Genomic DNA, 23138 nt, shown 5'->3' with positions numbered 1-23138 from the left:
AGCCCCTGAGGACACAGGCAGGGATCCTGCTTTCTGAAAACTCTGGTGGGAGGGTCAGGTAGGCCCTGCACTTTGACCCCCTGGTTTCCATGCTCCTGGGCACACCTGGAACACTGGGCGGCTGCCATGTCTGTCTTATTTACTTTCTCTCATTAGCATCTTTCATAAAGTAGGGGCTTAATAGTTGTTGACAGAGTAAATTAACGGGGATGGTATTTTCCATTGGCATTAATTTTTTTTTTAACATTAGCGAGGAATAATCGCTATGTATAATTATGTATTTCAAGTGTACATGTGATGACTTAATATATATATACATATCTTGTGGAATGCTTACCAAGCTAATTGACACAGCCATCACCTCACACAGGTACCTTTTTTTCCCCCTTGGTTAGAATGCTTAAGATCTCTCAGCAGCTGTAAGGTACACAGTACCAGATTTGTTTCTATTTTCAGTTTCCAGACTTCTGGCCAGGTCAGCATTTAGTCCATAAAACGATCTAGTGTGGCTTTGGGCTGGTTGGTCAGTTGGCTTCCTGGGACGCGGAGCCACTTGTGCGCATCCTTGGTGTTACCCTCTCGTGCATGTGTGTCTTGGTTTGCTGTTGTCCCTCTAGGTCGTGGACACATCCAAAGGGATCGCCGACGTGCCTGAGTGGTTCAAAGGCAGTTGCCTCAACTACGCAGAAAACCTCCTGCAACACAAAGAAAACGACCGAGTGGCCCTTTATGTCGCACGTGAGTCCCAGCAACTGCTCGGGTTTTCCTCTCTTAGTGTGTATTTTTTGTTTTAATTTTTTGGCTGCACTAGGTGGCGTTCGAGATCTTAGTTCCTGGACCAGGGGTCGAACCCTGGCCCTCTGCCCTGGAAGTGTGGAGTTCTAACCACTGGACTGGCAGGGAAGTCCCGATTCTGAAGCATTCAGAATCTGATATCTTATTTCCAAACAATATCTTGGGACCTTTGGGTTTTGTGTGTGTGTGTGTGTGTGTGTGTGTGTGTACACGTGTGTGATGAGAACATAAAATAGTAACTTCACCATCTTAACCATTTTTTGAGTGTCCAATTCAGTGGTGTTAAGTATATTCACATTGCCATGCAGTAGATCTCTGGAACTTTCTCACTGAGACTCTGTACCCACTCAACATTGATTTCTCCTTTTCCTCCCCCAGCCCTTGGAAAGTTATATATATTTAAAAAATCACAACCAAATCAAAGAATTCTTCACTTTATAAAAGCATTGCCAATGGTAAAAAGAGAAAATTTTTAACGGCAGATTCTGAGTGTGTCTCAGAGGTGCCCTTTCCCATGGCTTTTCTTTTCCGTAACGTTGGGTAAATCTGTATCTTGCTTTGCATTCTCTGTATCTGTGTAACGTCTCCCAGGCATGTTTTCTAACCTGTATTTGTACAGGTGTGAGCTTCATCCATGTCTGTGACTCAGAATCTCTCTCTCTTTTTTGAAAAATTTACTTTGTTTTTTGGTTGTGTGGAGTGTGGGATCTTAGTTCCCTAACCAGGGATCAGCCCCAATCCCCCTGCAGTGGAAGCGTGGAGCCCTAACCAGTGGACCACCAGGGAATTCCCTAGAATCTTTTTTTTTTTTTTTTAAACTAAAAAAAAATTTTTTTTACCATGTCATGTTGGTTTCTGCAATACGACAACACAAATCAGCCATGATTCTACATGCATCCCCTTCCTCCCTCCCCTCCCCCCATCTCAGCCCTCCAGGTCATCACAGTGCAGACTGGCCTCCTGTGCTACACAGCCACTTCTCACCAGCTGTCTTACGCCTGATAGTGTATATGTGTTGATGTCTCCTTCTCCAATCGCCTCACGCTCTCGCTTCCCCAGTGTCTGCAAGTCCATTCTCTGCATCTGCATCTCCTTTCCTTCCTTGCCAATAGGTTCATCAATATCATTTTCCTAGATTCCATATATAGGTATTAATATAGTATATATTGTTTTCTTTTTCTGACTTATTTCACAATGTATAACAGGCTCTAGGTTCATCCACCTCACTGGAACTGACTCAAATTTGTTCTTTTTTATGGCAGAGTAATATTTCATTGTGTATACGTACCACGTCTTCTTTATACATTCACGAGTCGATGGACATCCAGCTTGCTTCCATGTCCTGGCTATTGTAAATGGGGCTGCTATGCACACTGGGGTGCGTGTGTCTTTTTCGAAGATCAGAGCCTCTCTTTATAGGACAGTCCGTGGATGACCTATCCCTTTGCTCTTCCCAGGGGAAGGCAAGGAGGAGATCGTGAAGGTGACTTTTGAAGAGTTGCGGCAACAGGTGGCTTTGTTTGCAGCAGCAATGAGGAAGATGGGCGTGAGGAGAGGAGACCGGGTCGTTGGTGGGTATTTCTGGCTCCTGTCACTGTGGGAAAAGGGGAGTGGCTGGGAAGAAACGTGGTGGAGTTGGGTCAGGTTGCCCACGGCCTTGTGTATACGTGTACCGCGCAAACTAGACCAGGAAGGACGATCCCTGAAAGTATGGCCTGGCGGGAGTGAGCTGGGCTGTGAGGGTCCTCGGCTCCCCGCCCCAGCGTGAGCGTGTCTTCATGCTGAGTGGGAGCCAGTGTTCACAGCTGTGTATTTTTTTTTTTAATGAAACATGGTCCTTTTTAAAAAAAAATTTTTTTTTAATTTATTTATGGGACTGTGCCCACTCTTAGTTGCGATGTGTAGGATCTTTAGTTGTGGCATATAAACTCTTACTTATGGCATTTGGAATCTAGTTCCCTAACCAGGGATTGAACCTGGGCCCCCTGCTTTGGGAGCACTGACTCTTAGCCACTGGACTGCCAGGGAGATTCCAAAATGTAGTCCTTAAATGAAACACAAGCCAGAGAGTTCATCAGTTGCATGCATGCTCAGTCATGTCTGACTCTCTGCAACCCCATGGACTGTAGCCCACCAGGCTCCTCTGTCCATGGGATTCTCCAGGCAAAAATTTTGGAGTAGGTTGCCATTTCCTCCTCCAGGGGAACTTCATGACTCAGGGATCGAACCTGAGTCTCATGTGTCTCCTTCGTTGGCAGTTGGGTTCTTTACCACTGACTCTCCCAAGGCCGGGAAAAGCTGGCTGCTGCATTTTCTGCGTCTGCCCACCTCCAATGCAATGGTTTCTGGAGGAATTTCAGAGGGTAGTTTCCATGCTGTGATTTCTGCTGCTTGTGTTGACATGGCTGTAGACTGATCCCAAAAACCCAGCAGAGGGAGTTTTATCAGTGGAAACTCACCTGACCGATTTCCTCCACCGCACAGCTGTCAGGGGTGGTGCCGCCAACCTGCTTGTTTCCCAGATGAAAAACCGAGGTCCAGGGGAGAAAATTCACCAATTCATTTTTTTTAAATGTGGAAAGAATTTCATTATAAAACACTGGGTGTTGATTTAAATGAGAGGGCTTCCCAGGTGGTGCTAGTGGTAAAGAACTCATCTGCCATTGTAGGAGATGCAAGAGACTCGGGTTTAATCCCTGGGAGAAGGAAACGGCAACCCACTCCAGTATTCTTGCCTGGAGAATCCCATGTACAGAGGGGCCTGGAGGGCTATATAGTCCATTAGGGTTGCAAAGAGTTGGACACAACTGAAGTGACTTAGCATGCATGCATGCAGACAGCTTCAGTTCACAAGGTTGTTAACATAAAGTATGTGAAAATACTTGGCCTCTGGAGATTATTTTAAATAAGGAGTTAACTTGTTATTTTTTTATTTTTGGGCCATGCTGCTTGTGGGTTCTTAGATCCCTGACCAGGGCTTGAACTTGGGCCCTCAGCAGCAAAAGAGTGGAGTCCTAACTGCTAGACCGCCATGGAAATCCTCAAGTTACTTAATAATGAGGCATGAAATTTCATGGCCAGGACACCTCATCACAGATCTGTTAAACAATCGATTGTAACTGTTTGGTGCTACAGTATAGGAGCAGGACCCCTGGGCTCTAGCTTCCCCATGCCAGGCTGGTGGCCACACTGTCCCTGGGGATCCCCACCAGGGTTTTCTCACTCAGTGTGGCTTCTCCCATGTAGTCCTTCCTGGTGAGAATTTGTTTAGCAGCTTCGAAGGTACCAGGCTCCCTGGAGTCAGGTGGCCTTCTTTCTGTACTTGGTGCTGCCTGTGGGCCTGTGGGTTTGAATGAGAACATCCTCCTCCCCTGGGCCTCGAGTTTTTTCATCTTTAAACAGGGTGGTAGAGAGCCTGACCTGACTGGTTGTACAGAGTGCCTCGTGGGTAGAGAAGTCAGGTGTGCCTTCTCAGTCCTGCCCATCCTCCAGCATCCCAGGCAGGGCCAGTAACGAGGAGGCGTCCAGGGACAATTTCCAGTCCACAGCCAGCTGGGGTTCTGTGTGCTTTTTGCTGTGACGCTGGGGTCAGCGTTTAAGTTGTTCCTTCCAGGATCAGACATCAGATCTCGTTCTTAAACCAGAAGAGAGAGCTTCTCTGTCCTCTGGCGACACGGCTTCGCTCGAGGCACCAACCCCTGTGGCATTGAAGGTGTCTGTCCCCTGCTCAGAAGCTCACTAGCTCCTGCTGCCCCCCAGGGGCAGGTCTGCACAGGCCTTGCATTCTTGCTTCCTTCCCCTGCCTCCTTACACCCTCACCTTTCCTCAGTCCTCCCCTGAATGCTGTCCTCCAAAGTGTCCAGCAGATCCTTTGTGGGGAGCCGGCCTCCTCCCACTGGCCTGTAACTTTACCCGCAAATAGTGTCACTCAGGGAAGCCCCTGGTTGCCCCCATTGGATCCTCTGTGGGCATCTCATCCTCTGTTTCAGAGAATCTGTCATTGGTATTGGGTTGGCCAAGCAGCGTACAGAAAAACGCGAACGAACTTTTTGGCCAACCCAAGTAATTTTCTGTTCGGTTTTTGTGATTATTTGATCATCGATCTCCTCTGTTTGGCTCTAAAGTCCATGAGGCCTGGGGGGTCCAGCTGTGAGGCTGCCCTCCCTTGCCCCCAGGGGTCATGGGACCAGGACCACAGGCCAGGGTGTCAGCAGGAGAAGCCACGGGCATGTTGGTATAACTGTTACCCATCTCCCCTCTCCCGGGGGTCTCACTGAAAGTTGGCGCTCGGTGTATGTTTGCAGAGAGGGTGGCCTTATCCTGGGGTAAGCCGTGTGACAGGGCTGGACCCTGACACTCCTCCTCAGATGATGGAGCCGGGTGTGCAGTGAGCACTCACTAAGTGTTAGCTGACTGGAAAGGAATCCGTAGGAAGGGCCATGACTGCCATGTTGCTGCCTGTCTCAGCCCTGGATGGCATGTTCCCCTGTAGATCCAAGGGTTCGCCCTGGTTCACTGAGGTCTCTGCTCAGAGGCCGGCCCTGCCATCCTGCGCAGAAATCCATTGCCACTCTCTCTGCACCTCATTTACATTTGTCGCCTTACTGGCTTCCTGAAATCACAGGATTATTTGTATGTGTGTGTGCACATGTCTGTCTGTCTGTCCTCCAGGACTAGAGGATGGGGCTTTGTCTTCCGTTCATGGCCCCACCTCAGTCCACGGGGGCCTGGCACACAGTAGGTGTAGAATGAGTATTTATTGGATGACTGCGTGAGAGTACTGGGTCAGAGCAGGCATTTTGTGGTTGAAACCACAATGTCTTGGGCTTTTCTTGGTCTAGTTTAATCTGCCTAGAAAAGGAACTCAAGAGGCTCTTCTACCCTCCAGTGATTTTTCTTCCCTCCTATTTTTATTAAAAAAAAAAAACAAAAAAAAAAACCTCCCTTTGAGGCAAACACTTCTGAGAAGGAGAACCAGAAAACAGGGTATATGGGGGCGCCTCTTGGCCATGCTTTTTTGGGGGATGCCTACTCCCGTGTTCTTGGCTCCTCAGCATCAGGCTGGTCCTGGGTGGCACCCCACCCCCCCAGCCACCTTGCTTCTTGAGTGTCGGAGTAGAGTATTGATTTGACCTGATGACAGTTACCAGGACTGGGGACTGTGCTTCCCAGAAGCGAGTGTGAGGAAGCCTCAGTGCAGAGGGGCTTGAATGGGGAAATGCTTGGAGAGCTTTGCGGATGAAGTTAGAGCTGCTCATGACTCTTCCTCATCTGTGGATTGGGTATCTCCTGGCCATGTGTCAGAGCCAGCAGGGTCACACAACCTCCCTGGGTGGTGAGTCTCGCCCTGCCTCAGGCAATGGCCTGGTGGAGACACTTCAGTTACATTCACAGCTAACTCTTTCCTCAGCAACAGATGTCTGTCAATGGGCCTACCATGTGCCAGGGCTGGGTGGAGCCTGGGTGCTGAGTGAGCGATGTAGGGCTCCTGTGTCCGGGACACCCAGCCTGGGAGATGAGGTGAACACATAGAAACGGAAGTTCCCACCACTGTTGTCAAATAGGCAGTTCAGAGCTGCGGGAGGAGGAGCAGGAGGAGAACTGTCCAGGGCGCCTGGGTTGCTGAAGCAGAGAGGGTTTTTGTGTAACCAGGGAGCCGTGCTCGGGGGAGGCCCTGGCCCTTCTACTCCTGGCTGCCTTGTGCACAGATCCTTTCCTCTGGAGCATTTAAGACAATCTGTTTAATCGATCATAGTCTCTTTGGCTATAAGGGTTCTCCGCCTTTATCACTGTAGAAGCCCAGCCTCCAGCTTGAAGACGGGCCTGAGCCCCTTTCAGGCTTGTATATGTCTCTGCTCTGTCTTCATTCCCATACAGCCTCTCCTCTCCTCTCCTCCCCTCCCTCCATCCAAACATCCACCCACCAGAGGGCCTTGATCTGCAGGGTGTGACAGAAGGCATTTGGTAAAGCAGAGAACAAGACAGTCAAAGTCCCAGCCCTCTCAAGAGAACCAGTTATAAGTTGCCAGTTATGATTTTCCTTAGGTGAATATTATGGTAAATCTGGTGAGGGAGAAATATGGCATGCTTTGTGGGTGACTGGCCAAGGCACCTGAGTTCATGGAGTGCCCTTGGAAAAGGCTTCCCTGACGGAGTTTCGTTTGCATTCAGCGCTGAAGGATGAGTGTGTGCCCAGTAGGGAAGGCTGGTGTGGGTGGGAGTGTCCAGACAGCTCATGCAGCCTGTGCAAAGGCCCTGAGGCAGCAGGAGCTTCAAACAACTGAAGAACTGAAGGCAGGCTATTGTGACTGAGCCCAGAGTCAGTGCCAGAGCAGAGGGAGAAGAGGCCAGACTGGATCTAGGTGGGGGCCACTGATCAGAGTGGGTTGGAGGGGGTGATGACAGGAAGCGGTCAGGCTGGCAGCAGGTGATTGCAGCATCTGAGCAGGAGCTGTCCAGGTGGGCCTGGCCCTACTCTGTGAACCTTTCACAGCCAGCCCCTCTCCCCACTCCCGCCCTGGCTCTGGGAGGTGCTTTTGAAAGTCTGCATCCTCGCACCTTGACCAAGCGTTCTCCCTGTGTCCTCTCCACAGGCTACTTGCCCAACAGCGCGCATGCTGTGGAGGCCATGCTGGCGGCTGCGAGCATTGGGGCCATCTGGAGTTCCACGTCCCCAGACTTTGGCGTGAATGTGAGTCGGGGTCCCCTCAAGTGCCCTGGGTGTGCTACCCCTGCAGGGAATCATTCCCTGTGATTTCTGCCTGATATATTGGGTCAAGGTGTGGGCAGCTGCAGGGTGGGACCAGCAAGATGGGAAGGAAAATGGCTTCACTATGACCTCCCGTCTCCCCAGCCAGTGACTTGTGATCCGTGGGAGAGAAGGAGCCAGAAGGAGCTTAATGTTTTTTTAAATTAATTAATTAACTTACTGGGTTAACCCGCACTGGGTCTTCATTGCTGCCCTTGAGCTTTCTCTAGCTGTGGCAAGCAGGGGCTGCTCCTCTATTGGCAGTGCCCAGGTTTCTCATTGCAATAGCTTCTCTTGTTGCAGAGTAAGGGCTCTAGGGTGTGTGGGCTCGATAGCTGAGGTGCATGAGCTAAGTTGCTCCGCAGCATGATGGATCTTCCTGGACCAGGGATTGAACCCGTGACCCCTGCATTAGCAGGAGAGTCCAGAGCCGAATCTTCTCTTAAGCCTACAAGTAAATGATTCTTCCTTCCTTTCTTTAATATTCCTCACGTCCAGCCATGTGTAATGGCTACATTAGTGTGTGTTACATGTGATGGGCAGTGTTCTGAGCATCCAGTAAGAAGTGCCTGACCGCTGCTCTGGTTACTTCATGCCCACATGAAGTTTTCTGATGTTTATCCTCTGCAGACTGTTTTCCAGATTTGCTCACAGAAGTTCCCCCAAGGCCTCCAACATTGCCATTTCTGATCTCTTTTTAAAAAGAATTTTAAAAATTATTTATTTGTGTTTGACTGCGCTGGGTCTTCATTGCTACGTGAGGGCTTTCTCTAGTTGCAGCGATTGGAGGCTCCTTTGTGGCTCTGAGCAGGCTTCTCATTTCGGTGGCTCCTCTTGTAGAGCATGGGCTCTAGGTGTGCAGGCTCAATAGTTGTGGCTCATGGGCTTTGTTGGTCTGTGGTGTGGGGGATTTTCCAGACCAGGGAGCAAATCGGTGTCCCCTGCGTTACGAGGCGGATTCTTAACCACTGGGCCACCAGGGAAGCCCTCATCTCTTACTTTGAGTCTGAGCTTTGCACCCTATGTGGGAGCGGGTTGAGCCTTTTTATTCCCTTAAACATGGAGGGTACCAGGGACCAAGGTGCACCAGCTGTAGAGTGACCCAGGCAGGGGCAGGAAGCTGAGCCCCACATGGGGAAGGAAGAAACAGTAAGCAGGACTTCTGGGACTCTCCACTTCCCAATCAGGGACCTCTCCTGGTTGCAGAGCCTTGGGGCTGAGGGACCCTCAGGAGCCATGAGCACAGTCCCCTGTTAGAGGACACAGTGGGTATCTTCCCAGACTGTTCTTCTTTTGCCCTGGGCGTGGCCCCCGCTCTGGGCATCCGTCAGAGCAGCCCAGGAGCTAAGGGCTGGCCTGGCTTTGCTGCCTGTGCATCTCTGGGTGAGTTGTTTATCCTCATGTGTGAGGCAGGGGCAGTGGAAAGAGAGTATCTCATGAAACAAGTGTAGACCGTGGGGGCCTGTGATCGGCGTGGAGGGTTGATGCACTTGGACTATAGATGCGGTGATGGCGCTTTTCCAGCCTCGCTCTGTGACCCATGTGCTGGTCCCTGGGCCAGGCATTTTGGGTGTGAGCTTGACACCGATGTCTGTCCTGAGGCTCGCTCTTCTGGAAAAGATTTCACAGTATTTCTTGTTTTCCCCTGCACCACGCAGAGGAGGGATAGACGTGGCTCTGTAACATGGAGGCCTGGAGCAGTGAAGTGATTGGCCGAGGCCAGTCCTGGCCCCATGGGGTGAGGACTGAGCCCTGCTGAGTTCAGGGAGAGGGTGGTCATCTCGGCCCTCATCACTGGTGGCCGTGATTGTGCCTCCTGGGGCTTTGCTGGGCCTCTGCCAGATTGCCTCCCGCCAGGACTGATTTGAGACTGAAGCTCCGGGGTGACTTCTTGATCCCCAAGGCCCGCTGTGAGGCCATGTGAGCTTGGGACCGGGCCATCCTTGTGGGCGCCAGTCCCTGGGCACTGTTGTCCTTGGATCCCTTAGCAGCCCTTGAGCTGTGTTGCCCGGAAGTGGTGAAGGTGCCTCGGGGTTGGAGAAGGCATGTGGCATGGAGGTTACTGGCAGACAGGCTCCTGCCTGGGTTTGAATCGGGCTCTGCTGCTTCTGGGTTCCCATTCCTGGGGGCACACTGCAGGAGGCTTGTGAGGACAGCAGCAGTGGTGCCCATCTAGGGTTGGGACAGTGCTGGACCCACGCCCGAGCTTAGTAAATGTCAGACATTCCTGATGTGGGATCTGGTTCCTTGACCAGGAATTGAACCCAGGCCCCCTGCATTGTGAGCACAGGGTCCTAGGCACCGGACCTTCAGGGAAGTCCAGAGGGGTGGGTCTTTTTGAGTGAATTGGAACCTGTAAGCAGTTGTAAAGATGTTGGCAGAGCTCTGTGTGGCAGGACGATGTGGCTGTGGCCTTCTAGAGCCTGACTGAAGCTTGTGCCTGAGGGGGTCACAAGCTTCAGAGAGTGGAGGTCCTGAGTTGGCCTCTGGTGGCAGGTCTCAGCCACCAGGTGCAGGGCGGGGTGGCATTAGGGGACAGGTTGCCTCCCACTTGTTTGTAGCGTCAGCAGCTGGCCCTGACCCTATGCCTGTTCTCATGAGTCTGTCCTGTGCGGAATGTCACCATCACAGGCCACTCTGGCCGACTCTGGTCCGAGGTCCTGTAGTGTAGAGGACGCAGCCCATGGGTGCTGCTGGAGGGCGTCCCAGGCATTCCTTCCCTGGGTTGAGGCTGGTTTGGGTCTTCTGATGTGGTGGCTGTCGTCAGACGCACGTGCGCACTAGATGGCAGCCTGGCTCTGCTCTGACCTCGACTTTCAGCACATTTGATTCAGGGAAATCTTCGCCGTGCAACGGCCTGAATCTGGGGAGAGCCCTCTGTTCCATCAGAAAATGACAGGGCCAAATATCTTTCTACTGAGATGCTTCACTTTGCCCTGAGTTCTGGGAGGTGGTCCTCATTTTGCTGAGCTCCTGGTGTAGAGCCAGAGGCAGATGGTCATGCGCACAGTCTTCAGGAGTGAGTGTTGAGCAGCTGACAGTTCATGTATCAGCCTGGTGACTTCAGGGTCCCCCGGCTGTTGGTACCACCTGTCAGCTCCCAAGGTTGACCCCTGTGTCCGGGAAGCCCTGGTCGAGTAACCTGGACCATAGCACTTGCTCATGTGGGCATTGATACCCATGGGCTTCCCTGATGGCTCAGATGGTAAAGAATCCGCCTGTAATGTGGGAGACCTGGGTTCGATCCCTGGATGGGTTAGGATGATCCCCTGGAGGAGGGCGTGGAGACCCACTCCAGTATTCTTGCCTGGAGAATCCCCATGGACAGAGGAGCCTGGTGGGTTACAGTCCATGGGATTGCACAGAGTCAGACAGGACTGAGCAACTAAACACAGCAAGGACCTGGTAGAAAGCAGTGACCCCAGAGCCTTAGGTATCTTCTCTGTCCTCTTCCACTAGCTAAACCTACAGGAAAGCACTGAGTCAAAGATGAGATGGGGCCTGGGGCGAGAAAGGGGAGTCCCATGGGCCTGCGACGGCCCTCTTCAGCAGTGTGCAAATATCTACTTAAAAAAGAGGCTCCTGGGGACTTCTCTGGTGGTCCAGTGGCTAAGACTGTGCTCCCAGGGCAGAGGGCCCGGGTTTGATCCCTGGGCAGGGAACTAGACCCCACATGCTGTAACTAAAGATCCTGCGTGTCTTAACTAAGACCCGGTGCAGCCAAATAAATAAAAAAGAGGCTGCTGCTGCTAAGTTGCCTCAGTCGTGTCCGACTCTGTGCAGCCCCATAGACGGCAGCCCACCAGGCTCCCCCATCCCTGGGATTCTCCAGGCAAGAACACTGGAGTGGGTTGCCATTTCCTCCTCCAATGCATGAAAGTGAAAAGTGAAAGTGAAGTTGCTCAGTCGTGTCCGACTGTTCACGACCCCATGGACTGCAGCCTACCAGGCTCCTCCATCCATGGGATTTGCCAGGCAAGAGTACTGGAGTGGGGTGCCATCGCCTTCTCCTAAAAAAGAGGCTACTGTTATCAATTTCTGGCATTGCCACATTTAGATGGTCCTCCCAGTGTCAGTAAAGGGTCCGTTTCTGAAATTTGCAGTGAAGTACAAATGTCTTTCCTTCTTTGATTCATTTTCTGTCGCAGATCACTGAAAATCCCTATAATAAAGGGAAAATTGCCACTCTCTTGCAAATGCTGATTTTAACTTTTTATTTTTGTGACGAAGTTACATTGTGAGTGACTGTGCAGTAGGTTCTAGTCCTGTGGCACAGGCATGGGGGATAGTTACTGGGCAGTTTACAGGTATGGGGGCAGGGTCTGCATACATGTGGACTCACCTGTCCACAGATGAATCCTCCTCGCCTAGCCAGGCTGGTGATGACAGGACCCCCTCTGTTGCCAAGCTGTGTGCCTGTCTGCGTGAGCTGTTCTGGGGCAGGGTGGGGATGCCGCTTTTGCTCAGGGATGCTGGGGGCCATTTCTCACTTCCCTTGACACCCTTTGGCTCTGGTCTGCCCTCCCCCTGCCCTTCACCTCACCTTTCCTCCCATCCTTTCCACTTCTCCCACCCTCTGTGCTTGGATACCCCCCACAGTGGGCTCAGGGACATCTCCAGGTGGGTGGGGTGCTTGTTCTTCAGGTCCGCAACCTTCCAGCCTCACCAAGACCTCCAGGTCCTGTGTGTGTTGACATTTGGTTTTTCCTTTGTGTCACTGTTTACCTTTGAATGGGTGGCTTTTTCAGAGACGCTGGGGTAGTCCAACCTTTGATATCCACGCATCCAAGAGCCAGGCCAGTAGCTTGTAGCCCTCCGTCTTACAGAATGCTTTTCAGGCTGCTGCGTGTGTGTATGTGTGTACCTGTGCACACACATACGTGCGTGAACATAAATAGGAGAGCTGTTCTCACTCTGGGTGGCTGTCCATGTGATCCAGCACTGGCCCGGCTGTTGGTTACAGCACTGGGTTGGTTGCTAAGCGCCCTATCAGGTCAGCTGCACGATCACAGGTGTGTTCGTTTCATTGTGATATGAGAGCAGTCACGACTGAGCAGCCCTCTTCTGGACTGGAATAGGCCAACAGCCAGTTTCTGATTCTCAGAGATCCCAGCTCGACCCACCAGGAACCTCACCACCATGTCATGGGGTCTCTGAGTCTGTCCATGGTGCCCTGTTCTGAGCCCTGGTTCTGAAACACTTGTTGTCTTTGCTATTTGCTCTCTCTCCCTGTGACCAAGGGTCACTTCCGTGATGTCTGAGCCCAAGATCACTGCTCTCTGGTCCTTCTACCTGTGTGGGCTAGTCCACCAGAAGGATGCTAGGTGTCATGGAGAAATTTCTGCCTCCTTCCAGGGCTCCTGTCTGGCCCCATCCTGCTCCTTCCTGGCCCCAGACTTTCTAGAAGTTCTTTCCCTTCCCTGGGCTGGCTCCCCATGCCTTGGGCCAGCTCCCCCCGCCCTGGGCTGGCTCCCCCTGCTCTGGGCTCTTCTCGTGGCACCCTCAGCTCAGAATGGCCGCTCCCCTTCCACCTGAATGCGAAGCCTGCTCCCCTGATGCCCCTGAGCGGAGGTGCTCTCTGGAGGCATCCTGGGATGCTCTGGCTGTGGTTCTTGCTTCCTCCCCCTATTCAGTCTGTGGGGACCCCAGCCCTGGCTCTCTGCTGCTGCCCAGTGGCTTTCCTGTCCTGAGGGTCAGTCTTTCCTTAGTAGGGGCAGTGCCGTGGTTAAGAGCACCAGCCCCCGTGGCAGATGGAGCAGGCTGCAACCCCAACTCTGCCGCTGGCAGGTTGTGAAGCTTTGGGCAAATGATGCTGGTCCTGCCTCAGCAAGGATGTGGAGCTGATCACAGCCCCAGCCCGCTGCTGGGGATGGGAAGTCAGATGCGTGAGTGCCTGCCACCAGCTGGAAAGGTGGATGTTGAATGCTCAGTGCATGGAGATGTTTTCATTGGCAAAAATTTTCTTCCCAGCTTAAGTGAGGACTCTCCGCCCCTCTTAAAATCCTGGGGTCCAGGAATACTGTTTATTTTGCTGTGTGGAGCTTACTGTTGTTTTCTCTCTCTGTTTTTTTTTTTTCCCATGCCTTGCTTGGCATGTGGAATCTTAGTTCCCGACCAGGGATTGAATCCCGTGCAGTAGAAGTGCAGGGTCTTAACCACTGGACCACCAGGGAGGTGCTGCTCTGTGGAGTTTGTACATGGCCACCTTGCCTAACCCAGTTCTGTTGGTTCGCCTGGTGGTTCTCACTGGCCTGTTTCAACATAGCCATTTCTGTCGTCTGCTGCTCGGCTCCTTTCTGCCAGCTCCTGGCTCCTAGCTTGGCTGGAACTCCAGGACACCGTGGCAGTCTGGGCACGGAAGCTGGTTTCTGCTTTTTGCCAGGATGCTTTTTTTTTTTTTTTGGCCACGCTGCGGCATTCTGGATCTTAGTTCCCAACCAGGGATTGACCCTGGGCCCCCTACAGTGGAAGTGCGGAGTCCTAAACTGGACAGCCTGGGATGTCCTACCGGGACTCTCCTCCATCAAGAGCAATGTATTTGCCATAGATTTCTGTGAGACACTGTTTGTCAGTGAGGAAGTGTCCAGTTTAGTAAAGCTTTTTGTGAGGAAAGCAAAAGCTTTTAAGATATTCACAAGCTTTCCTCCCTTTTAATCTGTTAGTGTAGTAAATTACATTGGTCTGTAGTCTCTTTCTGTCTGCTTGTTCTCTGTCATTTTCTGTCTTCTGAATGGTTTGTATAAAGGGAATGTTCTAGTGCCCGAGGCTGTGGCGACACGTGCCTGCAGTTCTGTCCCTCCCTGGTGTCTGGGTTAAGAGGTAGACCTTTGACTGCTTTTTCTCCCGTGGTTATTGGCTCTTCGGGTGTTCTACTGCTTCTTGGATCATTTTTGATAAATTTATGTCTTCTTGGGGAATCATCCACTTCATCTGGCTTTTGGCAATTTGTTAACAACACTGAACGTAGTGCTCTGTCATTGATTAATCTTTCTGTAGTAAAGTGTGATTTCTGACTTTGGGTGATTGTAGGCCTCAGTGTATCCATCTGTAATGTGGGGATAATAATACTGTGTCAGAGCACTGAATGAGTGAATATTAGTGAAGTGCCCAGGACAGTGTCTGATACGTGGTAAGTACCGTGTAAGTGTGAGCTAGAAATATTATCTGTCTTCTTGATCACATTTGTCAAGAGGCTTATTTTATTGATCTTCTTGGAAGAAAGATTTTGGTTTTATTGATCAAATCCATCACTAATTTTTCCTTATGTCTTTATTCCTTCCTTTCTTCTCTCTCTTTGTTTTCCTGGCTACCTAAAGGATGAGCTTAGTTCACTGAAAGCAATTGGAAATTAGAAACAGTAACATTTAATTGCTTCGCTACTTCTCCCCCAGTTAGATTGTATGTTCTAAGGACAAGGAGCTCTGCTTGCCTGGCACTGTGTCTTGAAAATGGATGACATTGAAAGTAGCATCTCAGTTCTTCACTCTGTAGTCCAGAGAGTCACAAATTTCATCATGCGTTAGAATCGTCTGAGGGGCTTGTGAAAGCCCAGATTGCCAGGCCACTTCCACACTGTTGTCACCAAGACCATTCCTAGGGGCCCTGGTTTCCCCTTGTCTTAAGCATGTGCTTTGCTGACTCCTGGGGAACTCTGAGAAGCAGCGCCTGGCCCACCCCAGGCCAGTTAATTAGTTATCTGGTGAGTTTAATCGTCCTGCCACAGGTGGCCTGTGTCCTGCAGCCAGGGTGGAGACCCTGTCCATCAGATCCTCACACAGAGGTTCTGACATCCCTGGAGTAGCCCCAGGCATTGACCTTGAGCTGCTACATTGGGCTTACATGCAAGGGACCAGGAATGCTGGTTCAGGAGTCCGGAGTCCGGTGATGCCTTCCCAAATGCTGTTTTTGTGAATGAAGGTGGCTCTGCCATAGTCTGAATTTGGCAGGCTGGAAGGGGAGCCGGAGGGGAGACTGTGAGAGCTTGTACCTGTCACCCTCAGGGCTGCATGCAGGTTGTCTCAGTGTGTCTCGAGGCTACACCTGTCAGTTTTGTGTGTGCACAAGAGGTGTGCCTTCTCTCAGTGAGAAGGATGTGCTTGAGGGGGATGGTGATTCATGTGTGGTATAAACACTGCTGGGTGTGGAGAGCCTGCTTTTTCAAATGGGCTGGTTTACGAGTGTACATGTTTATGGGTTTATCCATTTGCTTGGCAAAAAGTGTCATTTGGAGGACTCAGGTACCTCTGTCATTGAAGATCAAGGAGAACTGAACTTTGGGACTGCTTTGCATACAGAGCTTCCTTTTGGGGAGGTGAGCCTTCCCTTACATACGCCAGAAGAGCCGTGTTGGAAGGTTCTGTCTGTAAATGGGGGACCATTGTGGTCGTGCAAACACCATGCTGTTTTCCCATTTGATAGACTCAGTGTGTGTCTGTGAGTCCATCGGGTGTTTCTTTGCACTGATGCTTTCTGTGAAGTGATGATCCTGTCTCATGTGCGTGTCTGGTTTGCTTGGCCGTCTTTCTTGGCCTCCAGGTGACGGGAATGCAGGGACATGGCTGGTGTGGTGGTCATGCTCCGTTTTCTTTCCCTGAAGATATAGCGGTCCCATGGGCTACTGGGAGATTTTGCCTTTTGGATGAGCAACAACGATGTTTCCTTGAGCAATAATGATGTTTCTTTTTGCAGGGGTAGGGTGGGGTAGGGGTTGTGCTACGCAGACTCAGAAGTTGGAAGCGGGTGGTCTTAGCTGCCCTGAGGCAAGTGGGATCTTAGGTCATTAGTTCAGTTCAGTTCAGTCACTCAGTTGTGTCCGACTCTTTGTTACCCCATGGACTGCAGCACGCCAGGCCTCCCTGTCTATCACCAACTCCCGGAGTTCACTCAAACTCGTGTCCATTGAGTTGGTGATGCCATGCAACCGTCTCATCCTCTGTCGTCCTCTTCTCATAACCAGGAACCATATTCGCCTCTCCTGCATTGGAGGGTGGATTCTGAACCCCTGGACCTCTGTAACAATGGCTCTCTCCTTCTCCCCCAGGGCGTTCTGGACCGGTTTTCTCAGATCCAGCCGAAGCTCATCTTCTCTGTGGAGGCTGTTGTGTACAATGGCAAAGAGCACAGCCATATGGACAAGCTGCAGCGGGTCGTTAAGGGTGCGTGGGCTGGCGTGGAGGGGTGGCGGGGGGGGTGCGCAGGGGCAAGAGTCCCGCCCCCGGGCTCCCAAGAGCCCCTGGTAGCCGTGAGCTACAAAAACGGAGCAGTCCCAGCCCTGGGTTGTTTTACATTTCATAAAAAAGAGAAAGATCAGTGACTAAGTTTGTTGGGGTCTGTAAGCTTGTGTGTTCTTCTCCCCCTGCTTTTAGGACTACCAGACCTAAAAAAAGTGGTACTGATTCCTTACATCTCCTCCAGAGAGAAGATAGACATCTCCAAGATTCCAAATAGGTGAGCCAGCCACACGCTGATCACTAATTGCATATGGAACACAGTCAAGGACCCACCGGGCAGCAGGTTCTGTGACTCTTTCCAGTGGGAGTGGGAGCATCTTGGAGGCGCAGGGTATCTTTGTTAAATGTCGTTCCATAGGGACTTCTCTGGGGTCCAGGGGTTAAGAATCCACCCCGCAGTGCTGGGGACTTGGGGTCAGTCCCTGATCTGGAAACTAAGATCCCATATGCTGCAAAGCAACTAAGCCCACGAGCCAGAACTAGCGAGTCCGTGCACCACAAGGGAAGATCCCCAGTGCTGCAGCTGAGACCTGATGGAGCCAAAAAGTATCCTCATTCTGTAGATGGGCACCGGAGGGCCCAGAGCGAGTCCCTTGGGGCCACATGGTGACTTAGTGGCAGAACTGAATCTGTCCCAGGCATCCTCACCCTTCCTGTCTGTTGTCCCTCGGAAATGGTGGTGGGCTTGGATGGGGCCAGGCCATTTGGCCACAGCAGTTGTGAATAGTGTCTAAAGTGTATGCACATGTGCATACGTGTATGTATGTGTGTATGTGTTTACACACACGTGTGCACTTTTGTGTATATGTATATGGTGTCTGTGTATGTATATGTGTATGCACGTGTACATATATGCATACGCATATGTACAAAGCAATGGTGGTGTTGGTGTTAGTCGCTCAGTTGTGTCTGATTCTTTGGGACCCCATGGACCCCACCAGGCTCCTCTGTGCATGGGATTCTCAGGCAAGAATGCTGGAGTGAAAAAAAAAAAAAAGAATGCTGGAGTGGGTTGCCATTCGCATGCTTAATGTATTTTTTTCCATTTTAGAACCTGTTTTTTGTCCCCCTTGTTAATGGCATCTTCCTTTCCTCTTCTGACATTCATAAACTAATAGACTTCAGGCCTTGAGCACTGAATAAAATGGTGAGCACCTTAATTCTGACTAGGCATCAATAAAATGGATTATGATTTGCTCCAAGTAGAGGTTCTTCCTGGAGGTCTTATTGTCCACCTTTCATCTCTCTTAAAGAGATCACTGAAGAGAGGTAGGTTTTTTTGGGACACGCTTCTTGGCTTGTGGGATCTTAGTGCCAGGTCAGGGATCTAACCCTTCCCCTCTGCAGTAGAGGTGCAGAGTCCTAACCTTTGGGCTGCCAGGAAAGTCCTAAGGGGAGACTTCTGAGATCAGACGTGTTTACCTGCACAGGTAAACCTATCCATTTAGCCTTGTGTCTAGGTTGTGGGCAAGAATCTCTGAGCAGCCTCAGAGCCACAGGTGGGGTTCCTGTGTGTGCTATGTGCAGGGAGCGAGGGGATGTGGAGGCCTTGCTCTTGGGTGGACATGGCTGAGTGGTTCTATCCAGGCACCTCCTGGGGCACTGAGCAGGATAAAGCTCACGTGTTGTCCCCACGTTTACAGTCCAGCTCGGGGGTAAGGCACACCTGCAGGAAGGGTGAGCTGTGACCACGGATCCCAGTAGACACAGCCATGCTTGCTTAGTCGGGACAGGCAGGGCCCAGCAAGTGAGACATGAGCACGGTTGCTTCTTTGTGGGAGGGGGAGGCGACACCTGAAGTGACCTTGAGAGGTGGCCCAGAGCGGGGGACAGCTGCAGGTACCAGGATTCTAGAGGCTGGAAGGAGCTGCAGCAAAGTGACTATTCCCTGAAGGCTGTGGCTTCCAGCCAGACTGCTCTGGGTCGTATGTCAGCTGTGCGGCCCTGGGCTAGCGATCAACCTTGCTGTGCCTGGGTTTCCCCATCTGTAAAATGGGAATAATAGTACTTTCTTCTCAGGCTTGGCAGTGTGCACAAAGTGAGCTGTCAGTAATGTCTGTCATTAAGAGCAGGTGACAGCCCAGTCAGGAGTGAGCTGTGTCCTCTGGAGCACCCGGGTCAGGACGTATAGGTCCTTAACAGGCCAGCGCCGGGGCATGGGCTTGTCCCTAAGACTGTGGGAACCCTGCAGACCTTGATAAATTACACCCAGCCTTAGCTCCCTTTTAAACAAATTTATTTATTTTTAACTGAAGGATAATTGCTTTATGATATTGTGTTGGTTTCTGTTATACATCAACACGAGTCAGCCATAGATATGTGCCCTCCCTCTGAACCTCCCTCCCCTCCTTGGTTTTACTGATGGGGCCATAACGCACAGAGGCCAGGAGGAACACAGGATGGTTTGCTGGTCCCACAGTGGCCCGGCTTTTATTTTTCTGTATGTGTTTATTGGTGATTGATGTAAAATGAGAGCATCCAGGAGAATTAACATCCACCACTTCATTTGGCTCCAGTGTGGAGAGTCCCGCCTCCCCGCAGGTCCACCCTGGAACCGGGCCCTGTTGCTGTCCAGCTTTCAACTGCTGGGCGCCATGGATAAACTGAGAGCATGTCTGCGCCTGTGTGCAGACACCTGTAACAGGACCGCCCTTTTGGCTTCCATCTTTAGAAGAAACAACAAAAGTCATCACTATTTACTGTGATTTACAGACTAGTGGAAAGAAGAGGTTTTTCTCTGTGTGAAGCATCTGATTAGATTGGGCTTTTTATATAAATAGGGTTTGGATGGGAGGTGGGGGCTTTCATTGGCTGGAGGGTTCCACAGTGAATAGTTTTCCTGACACTCTGAAGAGGAGGACTCTGCTTATTTACTGCTCAGAATTGAGTTATTTGGGGTGCCCTTTTCAAATGGCCACGCCTCCGCCGGGAAACAGGCTCATCTTTAAGGACGCCTGCCCATGTGAGCCAGCACACTTCTTCACTCTAGTGTGCATGCTTGTAAATATTTCAGAGTAGTCATCGTTGGCAGTTTGTTGCCAGCCAAGTTGAACTGAGTTCTCCCATTTTCTTGAAAGCAAGTTCCATTTGTCAAATCGGTAGCTTTGTTTGTTTTCTTCTCTCTCTCCCTTCTAAACCAGTGGAGCAACAGGTCTGGGGTTCAGGGATTGATTTTTTCCTACTGATCTCAAAAGAGAGAAATCACCTGTCTCCCAACGTGGCTTTGTGGCTTCTGCTGTCCTGTTTCTGCTCAGGAAACAGCCCCTTCGGTGGCCCTTAATCACATGCAGTGAGGCTTTGACTCAGCTTTGGGGGCACAGTTGAGGACAGGCTGTTTAGGCCAGAGCCGACAGCTGGGCTGAATCTTCTTGTTCCTGGTCAGGTATTTGTATCTGGCCATTGTAAACCTCAGAATATAGGCAATCAGTGAGAACAGGATCATTGTCTGGCAGGATTTCTGTCATAGAAACTCTCGTGGGACCTTGATCCCACTTTCTTGCTGTGACCTTCACGAGTCAGAAGAGATCTCTAAACCTGTCGCCTCCTCCCCTCCCTTCTCCTGGGGGCTGGGGAGATGGGGGTGGGGGGACAGAAGGATTCAGGCCCACTTGGCTCTCACTTCCCCTTGGGGGCCCTGGGGAACAAGGCATTTGCTAATCAGATGGTGAGTAGTGAATGGGAGGCACCTGGGTTCTGAGGACTCCAGCATCAGTTCAGACCCCCTCCTCTGCAGAATTTGCACATAAACAGTGGGGTGTTAATTGCAAGCGATCCCCCTCCCCTGTGTTTAATATTAAAGCGCTTAGACTCTCAGGAGAAAAGCCCTCAGTCCCTGTCAGTGGCACTAATAAAGCAAAAATTTTACTGAGTTTTCTTCATTTCGCGTAGTCTGTGAGCCCTGACTCTCCCTTCCCTCACAAATCTTTCACACAAGGTGGGTCCCGGAGTCCAGGCTGTCATCTAGGTAGACATGGAGGGGAACGAATGGGAGGACTCGGCAGATTGCCCCCCACCCCCCAATGTTCTAGAACCTTCACCGTTGTTCTCCTGTGCCTTTCTGCCCACAGCGTGTTCCTGGAGGATTTCCTGGCCACCGGGCAAGGCGACCAAGCCCCCCAGCTGGAGTTCGAGCAGCTGCCCTTCAGCCACCCACTCTTCATTATGTTTTCGTCAGGCACGACAGGAGCACCCAAGTGCATGGTGCACTCGGCCGGGGTAGGTCTGCTCGGGGACTCCCTGGTGGTGAAGATGGCACTCCATCCCCGCTTTCCTGGTGGGGTGCCACACGGAGATCCATCCTCAAGTGAGACGAGGGAGGCATGCTGGCCTTGCTGCTGTGACCCCATCATGGGGTCAGGGGTTCTGCAGCGCCGCCCTGGTCCCTCTGCACACAGTGATCCCTGAGAGGACCATGAACCCAAGGGATGGGTCTTGCCACATTTTAGACAGAAGGAAACAGGATAGATGAGAACAGGAAATATCAGCACATCACAGGTCTTAGGAGGGGTTGGTGTGGTTTCTCCAAACTGTCATGTAAGTGCAGGTATGGATGGGCAGGTGCAGGGCAGCATCGTAAAACTTCTGTCTGACAGTGGGTTGGGGTCAAAAAGTTTGAAAGTCATGGGGTTGTTATCAAATCCGAGCTCGATCTGCTCACTGCATAACAATCCAGTAATCAGGAGACGAGACGATGAAGCAAGGAATAGCGACTTCATTCAGAGAGCCAGGCGTCCGAGCAGGCTAGGGCCCTAGAGCACCATGTTATCAGGATCTGGATGCCAGTTTCTTTTATAGAACAGAAGTGGGAGGAGATGAGGAAGTAAAGTAAAAATTAGGCTGAAAATCTTGCAAAATATTTCCTGGCTTAGCCAGCCCTGGGGAAGGGATGTGTTAATTTTTTCTTTCCTTTAGCCATTCCCAGGTAGACTAGGTCAGAATGTCATCCTGTGAGCTCAACAAATGCTCTTTGGTTTAACATTCAGGCAGAGGGGGCAGGTTCCCCAAGGCAGGCCATTATGTATGCTCACAGCTATAGACAGCATCTTTTTAGTGATTATAGTAACAAGCAATGGAGAGCAAACTTAAGTAAGAGAAACAGATCCATCATGGAGTTAGATTTTATTCTTCCCTGTTAACATGTTACATTACAAAGTACAACTAATTGAAGGATTTCCCAAGCTGCATTAGTCAAAAGTCCGTGCTAGCAAAATAGCATGGACCTGAGGGGCTTAAATGACAAAGATTTATTTCCTCCGTGTTCTGGAGGCTAGAACGTTCAAGATCGGGGTGTGGGCAGGGTGGCTTCCTTCTGAGCCTCTCTCCTTGGTTCACAGGTGGCCGCCTTCTCTCTGTGTCCTCACAGTGTCTTTCCTCTGTGCATATACATCCCTGATGGGTCTCTTTTAAAAATATTTATCATTTATTTATATGGCTGCAACAAGCCTTAGTTGTGGCATGTGGGATTGAAGCTGGGTCCCCTGCACTGGGGGCACAGCATCAGAGCAACTGTATCACGGGGGAAGTTGTTCCCCTGCCATCCCCAGTGTCTCTTGGGTGTCTGCATTTCCTCTTTCTGTAAAACATGAGTCACAGTGGATGATGGTCCACACTAACGGTCTAACTTCCTCCCCTCCTGGAGGCCCGAGGATTATCTGAGTGGAGAGACCTCACATTCTCAAACAGCTTTCTAGTTTTGCTTGGTCAGATGGTGGTATTTGAAGAGGAAATATAAAATTTCTCTTATCCTAGCTCATTTAGCTTTTACAGATGTTCTCTGCACCTAAAAGCTGTTTGAATCCCTGCCTTAGGAAGGAAACATTTACACTGGAATCACATTAACACCTTATACAGTTCTTTACACAGTGTTTTCATTAGAACATGGAAAGGAGTTAACACATAACACAGCTTTGTTATTACCTGGATTTGGATCCACGGACGGTCTGATGGCAGGTTATGCATTATAACCACCAGATGCACACAGCCTGTTCATATACAGCGAGCAACTTCCCAGAAGCCCTGGGGTGGGAGGGAGGGGATATCAGGGGCCAAAGGCTTGATTTCTGGAAGCAACACTGGCCAAGCCGAGTGGCCTCTAGGAGCGAGTTCTTCCTGTTGCTCAAACCATCCTGTTTCATCACACGGAGTCTGGAGTGCCCACTCTAAGGTGTGGCTGCTGGCATTGTGCTTCCCCTGGAGGGGGCGCCCCAGTCCACCTGGTCAGAAGCCTAATACCCAGCCAAAGAGATGAGGGTTTTTAGAAACCTTGCAGGCGAGGGCGGGGTGTATGTGGCAAAACAACACATCTTAGGAGAAACTGAAATGTCCAACTGTACTTTTATTTTTAGTGCTACTTGCCTAGTGAATGT

The 23138-nt window shown here is 50.9% G+C and overlaps 1 protein-coding gene across 3 annotated transcripts in view; it reads left to right on the top strand.

The window, feature by feature from the left end:
* Positions 1-23138, top strand: part of AACS (acetoacetyl-CoA synthetase) — a 54976-nt gene that overhangs the window by 9011 nt on the left and 22827 nt on the right. For all 3 annotated transcript variants that reach the window (XM_070769366.1, XM_070769367.1, XM_019977938.2), the window contains exons 3-8: positions 618-738; positions 2253-2366; positions 7389-7486; positions 16584-16698; positions 16909-16990; positions 20841-20988. In XM_070769366.1, coding sequence (XP_070625467.1) covers positions 618-738; positions 2253-2366; positions 7389-7486; positions 16584-16698; positions 16909-16990; positions 20841-20988 — 678 coding nt within the window. The remainder of the gene's footprint in view (positions 1-617; positions 739-2252; positions 2367-7388; positions 7487-16583; positions 16699-16908; positions 16991-20840; positions 20989-23138) is intronic.

Source organism: Bos indicus, chromosome 17, assembly GCF_029378745.1.
Source record: "Bos indicus isolate NIAB-ARS_2022 breed Sahiwal x Tharparkar chromosome 17, NIAB-ARS_B.indTharparkar_mat_pri_1.0, whole genome shotgun sequence".
Classification (NCBI taxonomy): domain Eukaryota; kingdom Metazoa; phylum Chordata; class Mammalia; order Artiodactyla; family Bovidae; genus Bos; species Bos indicus.
The sequence above is the reverse complement of the archived record's forward strand: the minus strand, read 5'-3'. Positions and strand labels throughout refer to the sequence as shown.